Below are 19,766 nucleotides of genomic sequence, written 5' to 3'. Positions count from 1 at the left end.
TTTACGGTTAATGGAATGGTTATCAATATTTTAATGACTACAGCTTTAGCATTTTTTTGAGAAATTTTATTTCAAATTTTTGGAAAGTTATTATGTTCCAAGTTTATGGATCTTTGAGTCAGTGAAACTATTTAAGGATTGAAAAAGTGATACTGGATAGTTTCTTTAGACGTTTAAATGCTTTTGAATTTTTTAATATCTTGAGTTTTAGCAAGATTTTGTTCAAATTTACAATTTGTTTCAAAATTTCTTGATTATTTTTGTCCTTTTCTGAGTTTAACGATCATTTCTGGCCAACGAAGCATTTCAAGCCTTGCAGATGGGTTACTTGACATAACTCCAGAGACAAAAAATAGTTTTGAACATTCTCACTGCGAAATCTGGAAGCTTTTCTTTTAAATTTTGCAATACTTTGCAAATTTTTAAAATGTCAGTTATTTGATTCATTTGCTGACAAGGCAGGAAAACAAAGTTGCAGAGTCGAATCAAGCTAAAGCTAGCCTCACTTAACAGTGGCTATCTACTGCCGAAGGCAACTGCTCGCCGGTCGTTTGAGAGCAATTCGCCGGACGTTATTCGGTTATGTTAAAATTGCTTAGTCAATACAAATTGTTAGAAAAGAAGCCTTTATGAAAAATTTAGTCATCAAATAGTTAACCCTGAGCATCATTTTAATTACGGTTTTCATTTCAGATGGATACGATTAGTCAAGATTTTGAGACTATAGAGGATGCATTCAGAGGTTTATGTAAGTATTTTATCTTTATAAAACTCAAGTTGTTCTTAGTGATAATTTACAAAACTAATGCCAGTACATCGTCGAGAATTCAGCGGACGAATTGCAATTCTTAGTCGGTACTCAATTAGAGCAGAAGTTGACTTAACTCATATTCGATGCTTTTATATTCAAAACTCTTGTTTAGATCGAGACGACGGCAACAGATCGCGGATCAAAGCAATTGAAGAACATCTTGGATTTTCCATAGTGAGTTCCTTTCTTATTAATAGCCGCTCTCACCTGCTCAGCCGGATCTTGTGGCGACTATTTTTTCTACAATTCAGAGATTTAGAATTGAATTGGTGCGTTGTCTTTTTTACGACTCGTAAAGGAGTGTTGGAAAAGTCTTTTTAATCAATTTTATTGGAAGAAATTTTGAAGCAAGAAATGAAGCGCGTGAAATTTAGTTAAATTCTCTGAATTTACTGCTAAAAGTCAAATGAAAAATCTTAATAGTGGCATATACAAACCTCCAATGACGTCATTTGAAGTGCCCCCCCCCCCCCCCCCCCCCCCACGGAAATCGATACAATTGCCGCCACACCAGTCGTTCCACAGTACTGCGTTTGACGTAAGTCGTTTATTAATAGCCGCGAAGCGATAGCTGAGGCTATTATTGGCCTTCTCTTGTTTTTACAATTCAAAGAATTTGAATTGTATTGGGGCGCTGTCTTTTTTTTTTTTTTTAAGATCTGTTCACACATTTTCATGATTTTTGAAGTCAAATTGGAGTGGTGATTTTGGTCACACCGAAACAGGAAGTTGAGCGAAAAAGCGAGTGGTTTTGCGGCGTGAAATTTTTTCGCTCTAAAATTAAAGTAGAGTGAGAAAAGGGTGTTTGAACAAAAATTGGCTTTCTCGCTAGTGGTTTTTTGTTCACATGCGGCAATTTCACTTTGATTTTTACTGGTTTTTTCGATTTTTTAGATCGGATTTTTTTCTAAATGGTTTTCCCAATCCATTCATAGTCCGTTCTATGTCTAGTTTTCTGTTTAGTCAATGAAAATTCTTTGAATTGTACGTCAGGACTTGTCCTGCTATGTTTTTTTATTTATTTCGTCGTCACGATTTTTGTTACGACCATATGACGTCACAACCACTTCAAATCTGCTTTTTGTTCATTCGTTCATGCAATTTCAACTGAATTGCGTGCATGACGTCATTTTTCACTCTTAGTGGAGCTAGTTTTTTTGTTGGTCACACGTGACTTACCTCACTCTTTAAAATGACTTCCTTACTCTGAAATTGAGTTTTCTTTGCTTTAATTCACAGAGATAACAGATCTATTTTGAGACTACAGCTCTATGAAGCTATTGCGGCTATTTTCTGGCAATTTGCCAGCTATGTTGTTTTTTAGGCGCCTCCAAATGGGATGCGTACGCGGGAGTTCTGTCTGGTTGGGGAAGGAAATTTGAAGAAGATTTGTCGGAAGGTTCCAAAGGAGAGATACTTTGTTCTCTTTTCTCATCAGCTTATCTACTGTAACTACCCGCCACAGGACAGGAACATGCGAAGACCGGTTTGTTAATCAATATTAAAAGCGATTCATATTAACCTTAAATTACCTGATCAGCCAGGAATTCTAATTTTCGATAAGATTTTCGGATCTTTTCCGTTTGTGGGGGGGGGGGGGGGGGCACAAACGGAAAAGATCCAGATTTTCTTATGTATGTTTAGAGGGAGATATGTATGAGTAGTTTGAGTCCTATTATTTTTTTCTATTTTTTTTTACTTCATCGTTTTGCGTCTCGTAACCTCCGCGTTTTGTGTTCTATCATTTGTCACCTATCGAGATATAGCAATGCGTGTCATAAAGCCACAAGTCAACGTTTCGAACAAGTCATCGACTTGATTCAATTGTCATCCTGAAAAACCAGCTTTGATTTTAATATATTTTTTGAATTTCTATTTTAATTGTTCTGACCCCTTTTATTACTCAACTGTTGTTTTTTGGTCAGTCAGGTTTGGTCGGTGTATATATTTGACCTGGAAAGACATCCTTGTTATCGAATATGCCATCAATTCGTAAAAAGTAGTTGTTTTAGCTTCTGAAGACAAATGTTCTGAACACGTGTGGCATGGAAGTGGAAGAAGTGACCAATTTCCAAGTGGGCGAAATGACCTGTTAGTATATCTTATCAATTATCAACTGACATTCGCGACCTTGGTGATCTAAGTCTACCAATTTTAACCCAATGCATATAATGCGACGAGTAGGTATTATTTGTAGCATAGCAGCTGCCATTAAAACAGTGACGTTGACCTTGTGCCCAGTTTACTAAGATGTGAGTAAAGACAAGGCGGCTCGGTAATGTGCGTTTGCACATAAATTTCCGAACCTGTTCATCCACTTTTTTGGCATAAATGTCTACCAAATGAGGGACAGATAGAAAACCACCAAAAATTCAAGAATTTTTCCAAAAAATGTATGAACAAAAAGATCGCCTCCAACTCAGTGGCGTAAAAAATGCCGCATTAGATTGATGAGATCAGCCATTATTAAGAAAGCAAGTCATGACGAACACCAAAATCAAACAACAATAACAACAAACATTAATTACACGCAAAACTTAATGTCCATTTTTTTCTGAGAAAAAAGTTATTAACAAGATCAAAACAGCGTCAGATAAAACTGAAACTAAACAAATGAACTTGTACTTCACTAGAAAAGATATGTGACCACTCCATAATAAGGCTCGGTAACAATTAGACAAAAGAACAAAAAACAGCATATTTAAAAAATTGGCTTCTATTTTAATAAACACAATTGTTTTCAAATCAATAAAAGCCATTAGATAGCAATTGACAACATCCAGCATATATATGATCAAATACGCTTCTATATGAAGGCATTAAGATCTGTCATTATTCAATTTTGCGAGAAAACGCTGTCGATGCCCTAAAGCCATACATGCCCTTCAAAATATGCATGTTCAATTGAGCCTTCCTTGAACACTAATAATTTGGTATGCAACATCTCATTAATGAGAATAGGTAAGAGTAGGCAGAAAGGAGAAAAAAGGGCAAAATCGAGTAATACTTTTGAATTTTTCGAAAACAGTTGATTTCAGACATGAAAGCTCTCAGCTACAAACTGAATCAATTAAATAGGTTCGTTTATTCGTCCAAAGGAAGCGCTAGCGACCTGTATTTTTCAGAATATATCCTACGTCTGCAAAAAGAACGTCAAACGGACGCAAAGATCAAAAGTTAGTTTACTATTTTTGCGAAAAGCCCGTGTCGAAGCCAGTAAATTCATAACGAATTCTCAAAAAATGTCAGATTTTGTACACATGAACATTCTCTCAATGACAATAATGTCATATGTGACCTTTAGTTAGCAACTTGTCTACCAAATGAGGGACAGATAAAAAACACCAAAAAATTCAAGAATTTTTCAAAAGAAAATGGTGTGAAAAAGATCGCCTCCAACACAAATAACTGTGGCGTTAAAAATGGCGCACCAGATTGATGAGATCAGCCATTATTAGGAAAGCAAGTCAAAACGAAATGCAAAATCAAACATCAATAACAGTAAACATTACGTCAAAAACTTTATATCCATTAAATAAAAACTTATTAACAATGTCAAGTTAGCGTTGGATAAATCTGGAACTAAACAAAATAAATTGTACTTCACCAGAAAAGATATGGCACGTTTTCAAAATCTTGAAAGCCGTCAGCTATCTACTCAAATCAGAACATAGGCTCATTTAATTCTCCATAAAAAGCCAATGAAAACTGTCATTATCCACGAAATTTTATACTACTAAAAAGACAAAGTAAAAAGGACATATAAAGACAAACGTAAAAAAAAATTCAATTAAGGTCGTCGAGAGAAAAAATTCAATTAAGTCGTCGAAGTAAAAAAAATTCAATTAAGTCGTCGAAGCCGTTAAAACCATATTCTATGCTTTTAAAGACTTGTGTTCCATTTTGCTTTATTTTAAACGCCAATGATGTATTATTTGACCTGCCAGTAATGTGATGTGACAAAACGAGAAAAACGTGAAAAATGGGCCAATGCCCAAAATTCATAAAATTATGAAATCGAGTTGTATCAAAGCCAGAAAAACATAACTTAACGCTTAGAACCGCAAAAAAACAACATTTTAAGTCAGTAAAAAGAAGAGGAAGAAGCATTCATTCTTTGCTGACACTAAGGTACGAGTTGACCAAATTAAGAGAAAAAAAGTGGCAAAGTTAAGTTCAATAAGCCATTGTTTTAATTAAAAAAATCAAGAAATTTTTAAGTCAAAACGACCGTAATCTTTCGAGTAAAGATACTGGATTCATTAATTTGGAACCGCTTAGGAAGCCAACTTGACCTATCTACAGTGAGCTTCGATTGGAATTGTTCTGCTGAAAGAGCGAATTACAGTCCGAATTTTTTTGTATTGTAAAAGTCCATGATTGGACCAAAACCAGCCCTGCTATTGCTGTTCTTCCATTGAGAACCTTCAATTGTTTCGATTCTTGTATATCTAGATAATTTGTTATTTAAAGGGTAAAAACTAAATGCTGCTTTTTTGATAATCATAGAATAAAGTCGGCAAAAACGGCCAAATTTCAGTTCCAGACTACTCTCAATGGAAGTGGAAGTAGGACTAGCTTCCTTTGTAGTTTACAAGGATTGTGTTTGTTTTTGTGTGTTTTTCCGGAAAAATTAATCAGTGGAGTGAAGAAGCTTATTTCGGGAAATTTTTTGATGGAAAGGGCTGAATTTTGAAAAGTTCAGCCGAAAAATTGAAATCAAAATAGCCAGCAATACTTTTTTTGTTTAAAGATAAAATCAACAGTACTTTTTTTTAACAATTTTTACATATTTTAGCAAAATTGACGAAGTTTAGGCAAAAATTCCGGAAAATGTGAATAAAAAAACGCAAATCGGTCTAATATTCACAAAAATTTAAAATCACGATAACTCGCTCTAGTAAACGAAATTAAAGAAAACGAAATTAAACGAAAGTAAAATATGTTTGCTCACGGTGGGGAAGAATACAATTCCAATACGCTTCAGTTGAGCAAAGATTGAATGGAACTTTTGTCCTGCAATGACTCATGTGTTGGTGGTGTGCATGTTAGTGTGTTTCTTTGTCTAGTATATCTGTTTTAGACGAGCACTGTCTCAAAATCAAGACGAGTGAGAAGTCGTTCATAGTAGTGATGGAGTCCCAGGACGAGCAGATGGCCTGGCTGGACTACATCCAGAGTGCCATCACTCACTCCAACCAGAACTGTTAGTCATTGTCTGCTAATGAAGAACAATTAATTTCTCAAAAAAACTATTAACATCAAATAATTACAAAAATAAAAAAAGTATCAACATCAAATAATTAAAATAAAATACTTTTTTTGAGAAATTATATTTTCAACAAAAGTAATAACATAAAAAATTACAAAAATAAATATAATTACAAAAATAAAAAATAATTACAAAATAAAAATAACAAAAATAAAAAAAAGAAGAATCATTTTCTCAACAAAAGTATTCACATCAAATAATTACAAAAATCAAATAATTACAAAAAAATACAGAGAGGACAGATAACGTTGCAATAATGCTCACTAAAGTTCTGCCCTAAGGATCATCATGAATTACTATTTGTTAGCGATTGCGACTATCAGCAAAGGATGGGTACAATTCAATTTAATTTGCAAATAATGGCAATCCAAAGCTGACCGCTGATTAGCAAATAGCCCCATAGAAGTTTTTAATAGAAGACATTGGTGAAGTAGTCATTATTTGCTCTCAAACCAAGTTGCTAGCAATTATTTGGGTAATGTTGGTCTTCTATATGGGATTTTTCGTGTGGTTATTTTCCCGTCAAATAAACTTTTCGTCCTCTGAAACAGGATACAGCGGTACAGCCGAAAGGATGCAAGACTCTTCAAGTCTCTTGGAGCTTTATTTGTATACGACATTGGTCATAAATTGCTCTCAAACGAAGTGTCTTTTATATACATTTTGCGTGACCGTTTTCTTCAGAACATCTTCTCAATTTCCTTTCTCGAGTGAATTTTTAAACATTTGCGTGACTAAAATGGCTGGCATTAAGAAATTAAGTTTGCTGCTAAAATAAAAGCGGTTGTGAGCGAGTAATCAACATGGTTACTGTAGCTTAGTTGTTAATGTCACCGATTCTTATCCCTCATATTGTCTGAAGTTTGTGCACTCATCGAAGTTTCTGTAACCTATACCCCCACCCCTTCTAAAATACCTCGCCTCGACAGTCGTTCGAGAGGAATTCGCCCGACGTCGATTTATGCTTCTTGTTTTAAGTTTGCAATTAATTAGATATGGATAAATACCATCACAAGAATTTGAGAATACCTCTAGAGAGATACCCACGTTACAATCAAAATTGCTTTTTATTATTAATAGCCGCTTCAGCTTCTCAGCCGGCTATTATAGCGCTCCTATGTTTTACAATTCAAGTCTTTTTTTTAAGATCTGTTCACACATTTTCATGATTTTTGAAGTCAAATTGGAGTAATGATTTTGGTCACGCCGAAACAGGAAATGGAGCGAAAAAGCGAGTGGTTTTGCGGCGTGAAATTTTTTTGCTCTAATTTTAAAATGTGAGAATACGCTGTTTGAACAAAAATTCGTTTTCTCGGTAGTGGTGTTTTGTTCACATACGGCAATTTCACTTTTTGGTTTTACACTAGCCCATGTGTGGTCTCACTACGAAACGGGAGGCTGTTCAGCTCCAAATTGACATCAAAATAGTTCGCACTTTAAAATTGTTTGTACAAAAATCATTTTTTCACTAGTTTTTTTCTCTTCCTTCAATCCCAATCTTGGTTATGGGAATCAACGGCGGCTATTTTTCGGCAATCTGCCGAGTACGTTTTTCAATTTAAATCTCTGCCAGCTAATTAATGAAAAAGGCGCGAGAATTCAGCAGTAAAATCTATTCCCCCGGTGTTTTTAATGGCCGTAACTTATTATTACAAATAATTGATTGTTATGTTAATAGTACATACGTCTATGACGTAAAAGTTAAGATGAGGACATTATAGATCCAAACTATAAATTTCGATGTATTGTAGAAAACTATCTATTTTGTAGATATGGTGAAGCACAAGAAGGAAAGTCAATCGGCTCCAGTCTGGACTCCTGACCAGAATTGCAGTGTGTGTCCTGTTTGTAACAAGACCAAATTCACAACCATCAATCGACGAGTATGTTCTGTTCCCACTCATATTTTTGCTCTTACATTTTTTCAATTGCCTTAAAAAATTTATCAACTATTTTATTAGTTTTTTTGACCCGGTGTTTCGATTTTCATCCGATTTCATAATTTTGTTACTCAACCAATCGACTTCTCAACTAGCTGATTTAATGAAGGTTTTACGTAATTTCCTGTCACTAAAGGTTTTGAGATGCTGAAATCAAAGTTGCGCTAATGAAAAGTATTATGAATTAGAAATCACATTACCAACGCTGAAAAAATTATGGAAATCCATTTTGCTAAATGGCTCTTAGCACTTCGTTATTTCAACCTTCCATGGAATTGATGCAGGAAGTATATGCTTGCGTGACTTTTTTGTAACCGATATATTTTGCGAAGATGAAAAAAAGTGGCATTATTGGAATGTATTTTATTGAATCCATTCCTCATGTATTAATAAGTGGATTTTTTCACACCGGAAAACTCTTTTTCTGCTTTGATGTGCGTAGGGTCTTTGGGAGTGAGTTTGTAGCTGAAATGCTTGATATTTTTTCATCATTAAATAATAAATTACTAAGGATCGTCTCTAAATCTTTAAACACGATGCGAGGTCAGATTACAGTACAAGTTGTGATAGATAAGAAAGTATCAAGGTGTACTGTTCATTATTTCAGAAATTAGTTTAACATTGACCAGCTTTTTATAAAAAATGTTTTCATTTTTGTGAAATCAAAATTAATTTGAAACCTGTCTATAGCTGTTTCGTGATTTGTCGAAACGTTCTTTTCAAAACATTTTCGAGAAGATGCGTTTTGAAAAGTTTCCGATCTTTGAAGATGCTTTTCAGCAGACAGGTTCATTTAATGGTGGGTAACTTAATGGTGCGTAAAATTGAAGGCATAAATACGTGGCTTTTTTATGACGCTGAAACGACAGGCCAAACGAATTAAGAGAAAATAGTTCGATGCTTTTTTGCTCTTTTCTACAACAGATTTGTGAGTGTGATCTTAACTTAATTTTTTTAAAAAAAACCGTCCATACAGCATCTGATGAAAGCTGCTTTGAGTTAATCCTTTAATAAAGACAATATATGTGACTATTATGTTACAACTTACCCGAGTGTTTCTAAAATTTTGCTGATTTTTAAATGGTGCAAAGATTAAGTTAAGAAATGGTTTCGCAAAGCCAACGGTTGAATTGTTTAATTGCTCTCAAACGAAGTTTGTAAAAATTATATTGGTCCTGTCGGTATTTTTTTGCAATTTTTCGATTGACCGATTTCTTGTCAGACCCATTTGACTTTTCGGCCTCAAAAACAGGATAAACAGGTAGCGCCCATAGGGCATTAAGTTCTCTTAGAGCCTTTCAGCTCACTAGTGTCCAAGTATGCGATTCACGGAAACTGTTTTTGAGACTCACTTATGGTTTGAATGGTGGTTCTTAAAAATTGACCACCCACATCCCCCCAGCCCACATCCCCCTTCACACCCCCCCCCCCCCAATCCCCACCCCTGGACATCGTTCAGGCCATATGGGCCCCGTGGAGCCACCCCCAACGTTGTCCCCCCTGTTGCCCCATCAGCCCCACCTCTGGTACATCCCCCCCGCTACGCTCACCTCACGCCCCTTCAATCAAGCCAAGGCTAGCCTCACTAAACTAGCTAGCTACTGAAGAAGCCAACTGGTCGCTTGAGAGCTTTTCGCCGGATTATAGTCGGTTATGTTCCTTATTGCCATCGGTAAGAGCCACAAAGAAATTAATGACGATGTTACGAAAAGATAACGTCTTTTAACTTTTTTCGTTGTTTATCAATTTTAAGAATAGTTGCTGCGGCTGCCCTTGGAGAATCTAAGAAATGTATATTAATTTTTATAGAAAACTTATCTATTTCGAATTAGGCTTTTGAAATCAATTGTTTTGTGACAGCCGGAACGCTATCAGATAAGCTAGTTTTTGAACTGGTAGCGTGTTAAAATGATGCAAAAATTGAGTGCTACTCAAAAGCATTGGTGGATATATCTCTAGATATAGCGAGCGAAAGCAAAGTTTGCATTCATTTTTTTTTCTTTTGAAGTGTCTTAAAGGTTGTTGCACTTTATCAAATTTTCGCATTTAGGTGTTTTTCAAGTCCTTATAGATGGTTGAATTTTAGTTGGATTTTGCAAATGCAGAGAATGCATTCAATTCTAGCAATTATAATATTTGTTTTCCTTGGTTTCTTTATTTTTCAGCATCACTGTAGGAAATGCGGGACTCTGATGTGTGGAGACTGTCAGAGATATCAAGAAGACAAGTTGAAGAAGAAAAAAGAAAAGATCTGCTTCAAATGTGTCGATGTTCCAAGTGAGTACTCTGTTAAAATAAGGGAGTGTTCATATTATAGGTCCTCTCAGTGAAGAAAAATTTTATTGTCCATTAAAGTACCTATTATAGTCCCCATATGGGGCTATAATGGGAAAAATTTAAAGGGCTGGTCAAGTGGCAAGATTTGCATTAATTTCTGATGATATCAATGTCTATTCAGTCTCGCAAGTTTTGCATTTAGCTACTGCTTTTGACGTCTAAGTTTAAAGCATTTTTAATTGCTCTCAAACGAAGTTTGTAGCAATTATATTAGTCCTGTCGGTCTTTTTTAAGCGATTTTTCGCTTGACTGATTTTTTGTCTGACGCTTTTGACTTTTCGTCCTCAAAAACGGAATAAACAGGTAGCGCCCAGCAGGTAGTAAGTGCTCTTAGAGCTTTTCAGCTCTGTTTCAACCCAAACTGTTTTGGAGACATACTTATGGAGTGAAGGGCGGTTCTTAGAGGTTGAAGACCCCCTCCACTGTTGACCCTCCCCCCACTATTGCCCCCCGCGCACATTCATACTTTTGCAATTTCTTCCCAAGCATTTTAAAAATTTGACATTTTTTTTTACTTTTTGTCAGCCCTAGATATCACGGAAATTCCTCTAGGTTTTATTAATAGGTTACTGCATAGTTTTTAGTGTTAATGGAATTTTTCAACATTTTAACATCACGAATGTTAGCATTTTTGTAAAAAAAAACGTGTAATTTTAAATTTTTGGGCATTTATTTTTCCTTACTCAGTTCTTTCCAGACACATGGGCCAGAAATTATCCTAAGCGGTTTGATAATAAGTTACTGTAAAATTTTTATTGGCCATGGAATAGTTTTTCAATTTTTTAATATCACAAGTTTTTGCAATTCTTTTTCTTAAAATTTGCTTTTCAACTTTTTTTGAAATTTTTTCAGCTTCTTCAGGTTTTTGAGCCTCAGGGGCCAAGGAACCTCCACTAGGATTTGAAAATAGGTTACTGTATTATTTCTAGATTTTTTGAGCGTCAAGGGTCAGAACACCTCCGTTAGGGTTTGATAATAAATTACTGGAAAATTTTTGTTGGTCATGGATTGATTTTCTGCATGGATTGATTTTTATGAGCACGAGTCATCATGTTATTATTAAAATAGCGTTCCGTCATTGGACCAATTTCTGAACGCCTATAATCAATCGTGTACGATAAAGTTTTACAATCTTTATCTATGACTTGAAAAATTGTACCGCATTTGCCTTACCTACGAGCGGCATAAAGTGTATATGCGTGCACATATTGAGATACTCGACTGGCCAGATACTCGGGCGGAATTGGCATGCCGTGTTGGACTCGGTAGTCTGCAGCCTCGTGTCTTGCTATGTTGCACAGCTAATATGCGTCTGCCACTAGACCCGAGAACGCCATTCCGATATGAGCATCCACATTCATTATCCTGTACATGCAAAGCTCACAATACAACTATTTGTCTACAGATAGGTTTGATTTCAAAATATTTTGATTAAGTTGATTTTACTCCGAATTGCTCTCGAACGACAGGTGAGGGTCAGTCCTTGTTTGTAGCTAGATTTAGCTTAGGGAGGAGTGGAACTCATTGGGAGGTGGTATCACTAGTTTTTGCTATTTTTTTTCAAGTTTTTTTTTGAAATTTTTGTCATGTTTTAGGTTTCTCTAGCTTCAAGAGCCAGGGCTTAATAACTTCCTCTAGGGCTTGATAGCTTCCTCTAGGGAACTCCTCTAGGGAAATATGTTACTGCATAGTTTATTATAGCTGCGAAGCTGTAAGCTGAGCGAAGCTATATTGCGGTGCTCTTGGTTTTTTTTTGTTTCGTCGTCTGAGGCTCTTTTTTCGTTTTACATTTGTTCACACAGCAAAGCTGAAAAAGTCAAATTTTCTGAATTACTTCTTCCTTGCACTAACGGCATTTGCGCGCGTGATGTCATTTCTCACTCGCTTTAGCAAAAGTTTTTAGGTTATTTGCGTGATTAGATTTTGATCATACGTGACTTACCCCAGTCAATAAAATGACTTTTGCACTTTAAGACTTAAGTTTATTTTGATTTGGTTTAAGGTCAAAGGAACTCATTTGTTCAGTAAAGGTCCCTAATTAGAGGCTTCTGCGGAATGAGTTTTAACAAGGTTTATTAATTTATTGCTGAATGTTTTTTACCTAGTTTTTTTGAGCGGCGTCGATTTTTTTTCAATTTAGATCTGTATCTGTTTCTATCTCTATTATATAGCAGGCATGTCTATTCTTTTGCAGCTATTCCGGCAATCTGCTGGCTATGTTAGATGTAATGGAATGTTTTTAAATATCTTAATATCACGAATTTAAGCAATTTTTCAAAATATTTGCACTTTTTCATGTTTTTGACATTTTTCCGCCAAAAGGGACCCTGGGACCTCCAAGGTTTGATAATAAGGTGCTGCATAGTCTCTAGAGTTAAGTGCATAGTGATCAATTTTTTTATGACTCCAGTTTAAGTAATTTTGGTATAAAATTCAAATTCTTGTTCAAATTTTTGGAGAATTTTCATCATGTTCCTAGTGTATGGATCTTTGAGCCAGTGAATTTATTTCAGGCTTGAAACAGGGATACTGGTTTGTCTCTTGAGACAATGAAATGGTTCTTAAGATATTAATATTTTGATTTTATTAAGATTTTGTTTTGAATTTGCAATTATTTCCAAAAATTTTTTAATTTTCTTTGTCCTTTTCTGAGTATAACGACTATTACTGGTCAGAGAAACTTTTTAAGTCTTGGAGATGGGTAACTTGACAGAACTTTCGAGACAAAAATGGTTTTGAACTTTTTTGCTGCGAACTTTTTTTAAATTTTGCCGTTTTCAGTTTTCTTTCTATTATTTATTTACTAACAAGGCTAGAAAACTAAAGTTGAGTCGTATCCCATCTTGGAAAACATTCCTCTTTTTCTCTCTGTTGGTTAGGGTTTTTTTCCTTCTCTCTCTCTCTCTCTCGGTCAAGTTTTATCTCTCTCTCATCCTCTCTCCCTTTTGATGCCGCACTTCAGCTACTGTTAACAGCGGGATAAACTGGTAGCGCCCAGAGGGCATTAGGTTTTGAGACCATATTTATGGTTTGAAGGGTTGTTCTTAGAGTTTGACCCCCGATACTCCACACACACAGAGAACCTACTCCTGACTCCCTCCCTTCTGCCCACATCAGTTCTCTTCGCCTCACTTCAAATGTCCACCCTGCACATCGTTCAGGTCGTAACGGCCCGTGCAGGCAAAGACCGTTGCCCTCCCGTCGTCCCCACCCGGATGCACTCCCAAGCTCACCGCATGCACCTTCAATCAATCCAAAGCTAGTCTCACTAAACATAGCTAGCTACTGACGAAGCCAAGCGCTCACGGGTCGTTTGAGTGCTACTCGTCCGACGTTAGTCGGTTATGGTCATTATGGCCATCGGGAAGTGCAACAAGGATTTTTATGACGATGTTACGAAACGATAGCATCTTTAACCGTTTTCGTTGTTTATCAATTTTTGCAATAGTTGCTCTGCGGCTGTCGTTGGAGAAATTAGATGAATATTATTTTTTAAAGAAAACTTAGATTTATCTATTTCGGATAAGGCTTTTGAAATTAATTGTGACAGCAGGAACGCTATTAGATAAGCTAATATTTCAACTGGCAAGTGACAGTGTCATAATGATGCAAAAAGTGAGTGCAACTCCAAAAGCTTTTCTTGGTGTTATTTTTGGACTGTATAAAGTACTGAGGGAAATGGCATCATAATCCGTCAAAGTTAAGGATAGTTCGATTTTTTAATTTTTTTTTTAGAATTCGTATACGAGTTTTTTACCGAGACCAATAAATGACTGAAATGAGAATAATATTCAATATTCTTTGTCCTTTTCTGAGTTTAACGACCGTTACTAGCCCTAGAATTTTTTTAGGTCTCGGAGATGGGATACTTGGCAGAACTTTCGAGACAAAAATGGTTTTGAACTTTTTTACTGCGAAGTTCAAAACTTTTTTCACTTTTGCTTTTTCAGTTTTTTTCTTTATGATTTATATACTAACAAGGCGAGAGAGCTAGAAATTGGAGAGTCGAATCCCAACATGGAAAATTTTCCTATCTCTCTCTCTCTCTCTCTCTCTCTCTCTCTCTGGTGAATGTTTCTTTCTTTATTTTTCTCGTTCACGTTTTATCTCCTCTCTCTTTTTTTTTGTTGATGCCGCACTCCAGCTGCTGTTATGTGGCTTAATGTCAACAGCTCTGATCCTTATTAACAATGAGTTGTAGTAGAAATGTTTTTTATCATAAATGACTTAACCGGCACCTTTTGGGAAATCATTGTTAACTGCTCTCAAAAGCAATTTGTAGCAAATATATTGTTCTTGCTTGTCTTTTTATGCAATTTTTTCGCTTTGTTTGTTTTTTTGTGACCCATTAGGCTTTCTTCTTCAGGAACGGGATAAAGAGGTAGCGCCCAGTTTGAATTAAGTTCTCATAGAGCCGTTCAGCCCACTAGTCTTCAGGTATGCGATTAACAGAAAATGTTTTGGAGACTTATGATGTGAAGGGCGTTTCTCGAAAAATTATCCCAAACCCCACCCACCTACACCCCACCCAACCGTGACTAAATACTGACTAAGGCAATCGCTCGTCGGTCGTTTGAGATAAATTGTAATGCTTTCTTCTTGTGCTGAAATGTAAATTTAGAAAGGAATGTGGTAATGTTTACAGCTCTTGGGAATGTTTATAAATATTCAACCGTTTATTAGCTCTATCTAGGTCTTCGAATGCGATTTACAAATTAATCATTTAATTCAATACTGAGGATCGAAAGAAGGATCGAGGAGCTAGCCAAAGAGTGCGGTGTCATATTGCAACCGTTGACAATAAGTTGTCAAGTTAAAAGTTTTTCATTTGTTCTCTTGTGCATTGTTCTCTTGTAAATTTTGTACAGAAGAAATTTACTCGTTATTACGCCGGCTATTCAATCTCATGGGGACAAGCTTTAAATAATATGGATTCGAGTTGGCTGATAGTTTGAGAACTGCTCAACTAAGATTGAGCTTTTATTTTGTTGTGCTTTCGCGCAGCTGCTAGGGATTATTATCTTAAGATAAGGAGTTGTATATCAAATATTTTTCTCCTTTACATAAGATTACAATAATGAGAATGTACTCATAAATCAACAGTTAAATGCAGATTTCAAATATAGTCAGTATTGACAACTGAGTAATGAATATCTTAATGGGTCGTAATTGATAATGACGTAGAATAGACTATAACGTTCCCCACTTTTGATAAAAATGTTTTTAAAAAAATGAAAAAAGAATGGGAGAAAAAGAGTAAATTAAGAGAGAGTGGTTGATGAAAATTCATGTACAACCATGTCAAATAATGTAACGCAATCTTTGTAAATAATTTTTAATAAAAGCTAGTTTTTGCACTTTATAAGGAATGATTTTCACCGGAGAAAACTCATCACTAACTCTTTCACTATCGGAGGTAACAGATCATTGCATCATGAGATTGCACCCGCAATTCAATTTTTTATCGGAATCAGTTCTTGTCATGTGGGATTCTGTACACAAAGGATTCAAAATTTTTGTACAGATCTAAATTTCATCTCCACGGAATGATCAAGCTTTCCCGGAACAAAACGAGATAATTATGGTCCTGAGAATTTTTGCAGTTCAACGCTCTGCCTGAAGAAGTTGTAATAATTGAATTTATGAGTATATTGTTAATAGCCGCCCTCATCTTCTCAGCCGGCTATTATAGCGCTCCTATTTTTTTTACAATTCAAAGAATTTGAATTGTATTGGGGCGCTGTCTTTTTTTTTAAGATCTGTTCACACATTTTCATGATTTTTGAAGTCAAATTGGAGTGGTGATTTTGGTCACGCCGAAACAGGAAATGGAGCGAAAAAGCGAGTGGTTTTGCGGCGTGAAGTTTTTCGCTCTAATTTTAAAGTAGAGTGAGAAAACGGTGTTTGAACAAAAATTCGGTTTCTCGGTAGTGGTTTTTTGTTCACATGCGGCAATTTCACTCTGATTTTTACTGTTTTTTCGATTTTTTGGATCGGATTTTTTTCTAAATAGTTTTCCCAATCCATTCACAGCTCATTCTGGACCTAGTTTTTTGCTAGAATCAAAATTACATATCTCACTAGTGGTTTTTTGTTCTCCATAGCAGCATTTTGTCATTGATTTTCTGTTTTTTTTTTGGTTTTTTCATCTGATTTTTTTTAGAAATGGTTTTCCCAATTCACTCATTGTCCGTTCTAGTTCTAGTTGTTTGTTAAGTCAATGAAAATTCTTTGAATTGTACGTCAGGACTTGTCCTGCTATGTTTTTTTTACTTCGTCGAATAAAAAAATGTTTCGCTTTACCTCATTTTGCCGCCTTTTCAACATTTTGCGTGAAATCTTTTTGACTTCTCTCTTCTCTGCTAGTTTCTCTCTTCTCTCATTCTGCTAAAAGTGATTTTGAACATCAGTTGCTCAGCAAAGCAATTCAAAATGAACAGAGTCAGTATAAAAAATTGAAGTCAGAAATAGAAACGGGATAAACCCATAAAGCCCAATTTTAGATGCCCGCTATTTGAACGTCGTTCCTGTAAGTATTAGATACCTCTCTCTAATGCTTATTGTTATTGATAGTAGCCCCTGTAGCCTCTCTCTACGAAACCGAAGTATATTCAACTACGAAATGCCATCAAAATAAATTGGACTTAAAAAAATGTTTTTGTACAAAAATCTTTTTTTTTTCAATATCTTCTGTTATTTCAATCCCAATCATGCTTATTGGAATCAACGGCGGCTATTTTCCGGCAATCTGCTGGGTATGTTTTGTATAGTGCATGTAAGTTACTTCGTCTGGACTTGGCTCGTGCTGGAGCTTTTCTCGAAAGCTGGAAGTGTGATGGTGCCATCCAGTGAATTATTATGCTCCTGTATATTCCGTAGTACTTCGTCAGTAGATATACTTGCCAGGGTGGCGTTAAATAGTTCTTAGGACCTTGTTTATTGTCCTCTCTGATAATCGTTCATGTTACGCTCGTGTGACCTGCAAAACAACAATTATACTTAAAGAATGATTTTTTAACATAATTTATCAGCGAAATCAATTTCTTCTTTCTTTCTTTCTCATACTTGAGATCTATATTTAGTATTCGATTTATGGGTGTTTTCAATTGTTAGCTATACTTCAACTTTTGAAAGAAAAACTTTTGAAAAAATCTGTAATCTTAACTGCAGGATGTAAATTTGTCTGTAACCCTTGAGTCGTTATAATGATTGCAAGCTTCCGAGAGAGCGCGCGCAGTTCTAAATTAGTTAGGCATTTCTCTGAAATTAAAAAGCGAAACAGCATTCAAATTAGTTTTTGACTCTTGCGCATCATGTTTTTTTCGTCATTAAAATAAGAAACGTGTTTTTTTTTATGTCTTGTGAATGCTTAATCAGCAAATGTTAGCAAGAGAGCATATGAAGCCAAATAGACGCGCATCTTGGAGTAGAAATCACTTGTATTTCTTCTTGAGTTCTTATCATCAATTAACAGAATTATAGATAAGATACTCTTCATTAATTCTAAACCGAACTGTTTCTTAATACTCTTTTTACATTTAACAGGTAATTATATATGTAGAAAGGAATAAGTTCTCGTCGTAGTATCGAATATTAATGAGCTAGCTGCATTCAATACTAGCAATTAAAATATACATTGCTGCTCATACATTCTAACTATCCAAAGAATTCTTTTACGAAGTCATTCTGCTGATGGAACCTACATAGTTGCTGTGTTTCAGATAAGGTGCCGTTCCAGACGCCCTCTCAGATGGTGCCCCTGCCCAAGACAGTATCCAACGAGGAGAGGGCTGAGTTAGCGAGACAAGAGTATGGTTAGTTAGCTCACAAACGGAAAAGATCCTGTATTAGTAACAGGAAGCTACAACGCAAGCGAACTTCATGAAATTATCAGTTAGAGGTCAAAGATCAAACAAAAACAATTGAATAATTGGATACAAAAGGGAAAGGGAAAAGGTGTCGATGTTAGATATTGATGTTCATTTGCATGGTTGGTTTCGCTTGTGTTCCAAGTCTGTGGGGGCAGAATATACTACACAGCTGCCTAGTAAAAAAGATACACAAGGCTGAAAGCTTTTCATTTTCCCTCTATCCTACGGTTTTTTCATGTTTTAGCCTAATTACAGGTATTCGCTTGTTTTGCTTGTATGTAGATTGATTATGCATGTCTTGGCGCTCTTAGCAGAGTAGTTCGACAGTTAAAATGTGCAGTTGCCATTGGAGCAGAGGAGAACATAAAGCATGTGAATGCGTGAATCATGCATTTATTCTCATTGGCAGTTTTTAAGATTTCACAAAAATAATTTCTTCAGTTAAAATTTCACTAATTGCAGTTCCTACTCAGCTTTTTTCTTTTAGAAATCTGAAATAGTATTGAAAAGACAATTCGACTAGATTGGAACTACCAATAGTTTTCATATCAAAGTTCTCTCGAGCGAACTTTATACCAATTATATTTGATGGGCGTTTTAAACTACATTGCAAAATCTTTTTAAAGCGATAAGCTGAGCTATCTTTTTAAAGCTATACTATGCTACTCGTCGTTTTACTACTCAAGTGGGGTGTTAGTTTTTACGGATGGTTTGTTTACCGAAAGTACTGTTTGATGGAGCAGCCTTTTGGCTGTAAAGCGAAAATGCGGTTAAAAAGTTGAATTGCTGGAGAAAATAATTAGTAGTGAAATTTCTCTGCTCATATGAGGCGTATATTCTGATTTTTAATTTTTCACCATTTCGATTAAACAAAATTGACAGAACTGTGCACATAAATAATCATTTTTCAATTATTTGGCTCAATTGGAAACTCTTAGAGACAATTAGAATTGTTTTTGATACCTGATAAGATTTGTGGGAGATTTTTAAATAAAACCCTGTTTCATCTATAGTTATTTCAGGCTCAATTTTCAAAAGCGTTGATTGTTTCTGCTCTTGTTTTTATTTGGTTAAAAAGATATTGGTTGTCCCTAATTGAACAAAAAGCCAGGCTTGCATTATATTTCTAACTACCCGTTCAATGTATTTAGGAAAAATGAGTTGCAGTTTTTGCTGGACTGTTTCTTGTTACAATGGAACATGCATACAGTAGTGTATCTGCCATCCGTCGAGCATAAATTTATCTTAATATCAATTTTTCAGATGGAAAAGCTTAATAATTTTTGAATGTTTGGATGTTTTTTTTCCATTTTAGGTGTTTCCCATTTTGCCGCTTTTTCGACATTTTGCGTCAAATATTTTTGACTTCTCTAGGCTAGTTTCTCTCTTCTCTCATTCTGCTAAAAGTGAATTTGAACATCAGTTGCTAAGCAAAGCAATTCAAAATGAACAGAGTCGGTATAAAAAATTGAAGTCAGAAATAGAAACGGGATAAACCCATAAAGCCCAATTTTAGATGCCCGCTATTTGAACGT

The 19,766-nt window shown here is 35.4% G+C and overlaps 2 protein-coding genes across 2 annotated transcripts in view; one reads left to right on the top strand and one right to left on the bottom strand.

Moving 5' to 3' along the window:
• The window catches only part of LOC142334744 (uncharacterized), a 447,170-nt gene that overhangs the window by 225,529 nt on the left and 201,875 nt on the right, over positions 1 to 19,766 (bottom strand). The gene's annotated exons all lie outside the window — the stretch shown is intronic.
• LOC142334745 (pleckstrin homology domain-containing family F member 2-like) overlaps positions 1 to 19,766 on the top strand; it is a 321,367-nt gene that overhangs the window by 293,709 nt on the left and 7,892 nt on the right. Inside the window, exons 2-9 of the mRNA XM_075383010.1 lie at positions 692 to 748; positions 924 to 985; positions 2,136 to 2,297; positions 2,824 to 2,902; positions 5,895 to 6,017; positions 7,854 to 7,966; positions 10,189 to 10,300; positions 18,082 to 18,174. Of these exons, the coding sequence (XP_075239125.1) occupies positions 694 to 748; positions 924 to 985; positions 2,136 to 2,297; positions 2,824 to 2,902; positions 5,895 to 6,017; positions 7,854 to 7,966; positions 10,189 to 10,300; positions 18,082 to 18,174 (799 nt within the window). The 5' untranslated portion in view covers positions 692 to 693. The remainder of the gene's footprint in view (positions 1 to 691; positions 749 to 923; positions 986 to 2,135; positions 2,298 to 2,823; positions 2,903 to 5,894; positions 6,018 to 7,853; positions 7,967 to 10,188; positions 10,301 to 18,081; positions 18,175 to 19,766) is intronic.

Source organism: Convolutriloba macropyga, chromosome 2 (assembly GCF_964194025.1).
Source record: "Convolutriloba macropyga chromosome 2, txConMacr16.3, whole genome shotgun sequence".
Taxonomy (NCBI): domain Eukaryota; kingdom Metazoa; phylum Xenacoelomorpha; order Acoela; family Convolutidae; genus Convolutriloba; species Convolutriloba macropyga.
This window is presented reverse-complemented; position numbering and strand designations above follow the sequence as displayed.